Source organism: Limulus polyphemus, unplaced genomic scaffold (genome assembly GCF_000517525.1).
Source record: "Limulus polyphemus unplaced genomic scaffold, Limulus_polyphemus-2.1.2 Scaffold5019, whole genome shotgun sequence".
NCBI classification, from domain to species: domain Eukaryota; kingdom Metazoa; phylum Arthropoda; class Merostomata; order Xiphosura; family Limulidae; genus Limulus; species Limulus polyphemus.
The window spans coordinates 12,113-17,091 of record NW_013670629.1 but is presented as its reverse complement, the minus strand read 5'-3'; the positions used below and the strand labels follow the sequence as shown (position 1 = coordinate 17,091).

Sequence of the window (4,979 nt, the reverse complement as noted above, 5' to 3'; positions counted from 1 at the left end):
GGCAGCAGCTGAATTGTTGAACATAATGTGGAATTTATCAGCTCATGTATCCTCCTCCTACCATGTTTACAATGAGAATTTCTCAGAGTAATAAGATTGCTTTTTGAATCTGTGAAAACATTTATAACATTATATGGTTTAGAGCCAATCCAATAAACATCGCAAGTGTTTGAATATTGGTCATTCTTCTGGGTTGTTTGGAATTTAGCAGCTCACCATCCAAGCATATAAAGATAACTGCCTGCTTTATCGAGTACCCATATAGAAAACAAGGTTAAAGAAACTGTCTTTATCTGGAATATCGAGTTGCCCATTATTGCAAGATTTATTTTGGTTACAAATAAAAATAAAAAAAAAAGAAAGTGACTGAAAAGGTCTGCCCTATTTGGAACAGTGCCTGTTTTTTCGAGGTGCCCATTAATTGAGATTTTTCTGTAATTTCCATTTGATATTTATTAATATTTTTCATTTTTGTGGTTTTTACTGTGTACCAACAAGATGTTTCTGTTATTGAAAACTGCAATATGCATAAATATCATGTTAAGAAGCACGTATGTATAAGTTAAAACAGATTCATAGACATTTCCTGTTTGTACATAAATGGAAACTCGTAATAAAGATAACACAATCTTGTGTTTAGTTAGATTGGGTTTATTGTGTTTAATCAGTAATATCTTAAGTGCATAATTTCTACTTATTTGTGAGACTCCTATAGTGTTGTATGTTGTCACTGACTAATTACATTGGACTAAGATATGCCATGATATGTTTATTAGTTTTTAAGCTCCTGATACATTCTTTTACTGGTACCAATAATTTGTTTAGTAGAATGTAGTAATACCTAGAATTGTATCTTTTGTAAATGCTTTAGAAATGTTCTAAGAGTGAAATCAAATTCTTGAGATGTGATTTTGGTCATTTTAATCATTTGTTTCAAATAATATTATGTTATTATACTGATGCACTTATTATTACTCTTTTTCAAACGACTTGATTTATGGCTAGTAAGAACTTCTGTTGCACCATTTCTTTATTTGGATATTTTGAATTTTTGCAAATTCCTTCCTCTGTGAGCTACAATTGGTCAATTCTAAAACACCTGATTAAGAAAAACTTGTAGCTATAACTATGGTGTTTTTGTTAATTCTTGTTAATAATGCCTTTTTATTTTTTGCTTTAATAAAAAAAAATATATCTTTGTTCTACAGTTGTAGATTTTGTAAGTCATAAATTAACATATTGATTGAATGGTGCAAAATATCCTTCATGTGTTTCAACACTAATTTTTAAAATTCAACATTATAACCAATAATATTAAACTAATTATAAAAGATGAATGAGGTCATATAAATCAAATGCCTTATTACATAAAATAAGAAGAGTAAGTATTTAAACTAATAGCATACTCAAAGAAATAGAACTTCAAAGACTAGGTTAAAGGTTAAAATCCTTACTAAAACATGAAACTCAAGATTAATTAGACAGAAAGGTCATACACTGACAAAATACAGTGCAGTATGAGTCATTATAAAACAAAATAATATTGAAGCTTTTCCAGTTGAACAGAAAACCAAAACCAACATGTGCACTACATGACAACAGTGTGTTTCATCAGACACAGACATCATCCAGTTTATGGTGAAACTGCTACCTTTTTAGTCATTTATTAGAAGCACACATTTAGTTATCTTAAAACCTTGCAGTATTTTTGGCTTATCACACTGACTTAACATATAAGTGTTAATAATTTATGGTTTATGCTGCTCTTACTGGAGTTCATTTCAAATGTGCAAATGGCAAGGAATAAGCAGGTTTGACCTCTGTAAGTAACAAGGTGGACTATTAACTTGAACCAATGTGATCTGTGTAGACAGTGTGAAATAGGAAAATTTATAATAATGATGTTAAACTGTTCAACCTTTGCCTGTATACTAAAATTGCTGAAGAGCTGCTGTTTGCACTTGCACATTTTAAACTGTTTTTAAATAACTTTATTTTTGATATCAATAACTTCTCTTTATTTCAGTCATTACCAACTGTTTTTGTTTTCTAAAAATGGGTAGGAATTCTAGTTCTCAAGCAGAGAAATTTCTAGACCTGATGCTTTTTATTTTTTCTACAGAAAAGTAGAACAAAATTTGTTTGAAGGAATTTTTTTGTTTTAACATATGTTACAACCTCTATAATCTAGTTTGATGGCTTTGAGTTTCATAAGTTTTTAGGGGTCTGTAGACAAATCATATCTGTAATGTTTAGTTGTTTCTGGTGTAAAATATTGCATTTTTTGTGTACTTTTTTTAGGTTGTGGTAACTAACAGTATTCCTCATGAAGTACAAAAAATGCAGTGTCACAAGATCAAGACAGTGGATATCAGCATTCTTCTTGCCGAAGCCATTCGAAGAATTCATAATAAGGAGTCTATGTCCTATTTGTTCCGTAACGTGACCTTAGAAGATTAGAACACTTTCAGTATATTTTAAATTTTCAAAATTTACTCTTAACTGCATTGGAACAAAACCAATCAAAAGCTTTTATCAAAAAGGAACTGGAAATATTGAAGACCATGTAACATTTGTATGATAACATTAGTTAATAGTGGTCAAGGTCTATTTAAAGGTATGCTAAGAAGTATCTATCTTTTAAAAAAAAATCTAACAAGTAAGGTTTTTTCTTTTATATTATTAAGAAGATTATATACTGATATTTCTATCACTTTGTTATTACCGTACCTAAGTAAAAGTTTTTCATTTCACTTTTTTGTCCTAACATAGAAAAGCTTATTAAGTATAAAGGCATACTTTTGAGTGGAACAAAGAGTTTCAGAAATATACATATTTTGGAAAGGTCAAACAGTAAAATATTAAAGATAACTGTATGTAAAACATGGGCATTCATTGCTGTGAACTGAAATGAAAATAGATTTGATTGAGTGTAAATGTATGTTTAAGAACAGTTGTTAAAATGCTACAGTACTTTAGATGCCAGTTTGATTTGAATGTGAAATTGAGTATGTAACATTGTTAGAATCTTAAAAAAATATCTTATGAAAGTTTTTCTAATTTGCTTTAGACTTTATGCTGTAGGTCTTCATAGTGGAATTTTAGCTATAAAACTAATATTCTATAATCTATATATTTCTGTTGTAATGAGATTTAAATTAGGCATTGTTGTTATTATTTTCTGTTTAATATGAAGTTTTTTAAGGGTACTGAATATGTATTGAATGAATGTGCTAACATGTTATCCTTTATGGATAAATGTTGTTAAAAGTAGTAATTCACATTGATTTTTTTATAACTTTGGTGTGTTAGATCCCAAAACAATTTTATAATAATCATAGAAATTGTACATAGAATATTAAATACTATATTAAGATCATTTTGAATAATAGTTAATAACATATATCAAACTAAAATGTTTCTTAGGTCATATATATACATTTTGAAAGTTGTTAAAAATTCAACAAATTTTAAATGATACTCTACAAACTAGTAAGAATAGTCACATTTGAAATACTTTTTTTAGAAAGCATACTATATGATTTTAGCCATAAGGATTTTATGCCATATCCAAAGATTTGAGGGAAAAATTGCTTAGTTTTAAAACTACTGATGATTGTTTTTGTTCCATTAACCTTTTTCACTACAAAGTAATCTCCCCTGGTTCTAGATTATCTAGAAGCCTTGTCATAACCATATAAACTAAACAGAAACAGTTGGTACCACTATATTTTTGAATAATATCAATAATTGTTTTTCTTTAGTAAATACAAAGTATTTTATATTAACAAGAGTAGCCTATAAACTTTCTTAATGTGTTGTTCTTTTTTCTAGCTTTCTTTTTATGCTTTTAATATAGTTTATATAGAAACAAATATAAACAGAAATTGTTATAATTTTTGAAGCTTGTGTACTTTTAAGTATTTTTTAAGATCCAAAAAGATGACAAAAAATCATACTCGGATAACCAGTTGCTTTTAATTTGTAATCTGTTTGGAGCTTTTAAATTACTTGTTAAGCTGCCTTACAACAAAATCTATTTTTCTCCTTCTGTGGTTTCTTGATTTAAATGTACGCTGTTGTATTGAAAGGAACACTTAGTAAGCCATTTCTTATATTTACTTAAGGCCTTAATGTTAAAAATGATCATAACTTTTGAAAGAACAATTCAGATCACTAACAAACAATATGATTAGTACTGTATTGTAGAAATAATGTCTCATTTACACTACAAATTGCCTTGAGTTATGGGGTAATATCGGTATATGTTTTTTTGTATAACAAGTAGCTGCTTTGTTGATTGTAGGGTAGAATCCATTTAAGCTAAGGTTATGTACTAAATGAACTTAGCACTAGATGTAAGTAAAGTACAAATTGATTTGGTTGCTTGGTAAAACAATTTTTCCTAATTCTAAAGTTGGTAAAATTGGAATTTTTATGTTAGTGAATATGTGTGTACTTGATAGGAAGAAATAAACTGTTTGCATTTGTGTATCTAAGTGTTGTATTTGTAATAAAATGTTTTTTAGCACCCACAGAAGAACCTTAACTATTCTTGAATGTTTAATTGTTTTATTATTTTTGGTAGTAAAAAAAAATCCATAATTTTGTTTTAGAAATTAGAATATTAAGGTTAAAGGCCTAAATAATATAAGATGTTTTTATGTTCACTCAGGTTTCTTAATTTTTATTAAGAAAAGATAACTCATCATATGCTTAAAATCTTAAGGGAAAGAAAAGGTTAAAAACCAAAGAAACTATTCACTCCAATTTTGCGGTATGCTTTTGTAAAATTTCTCTCATATTCAATATCTTTTGGAATTGTTTTAAATATTTTAATTATTTCAGACTAGTACCTTCGTAAATTTCAGTAGCTACCAAATAAAATATTTTTCCCATAGGATTAATTTAAGAGATGGTTGAGAAGGAAAGATTTTGGTGATAAGTTGTCATGGGATTAGTAATATATACAATTACCT

General features: G+C 27.9%; 1 protein-coding gene across 2 annotated transcripts in view; it reads left to right on the top strand.

Moving 5' to 3' along the window:
- Positions 1–4,535, top strand: part of LOC106472009 (phosphoribosyl pyrophosphate synthase-associated protein 2-like) — a 50,924-nt gene extending 46,389 nt beyond the window's left edge. For both annotated transcript variants that reach the window (XM_013932637.2, XM_013932638.2), the window contains one exon: positions 2,302–4,535. In XM_013932637.2, the coding sequence (XP_013788091.1) occupies positions 2,302–2,460 (159 nt within the window). In that variant the 3' untranslated portion in view covers positions 2,461–4,535. The remainder of the gene's footprint in view (positions 1–2,301) is intronic.
- The last annotated feature ends 444 nt before the right edge of the window (positions 4,536–4,979 follow it).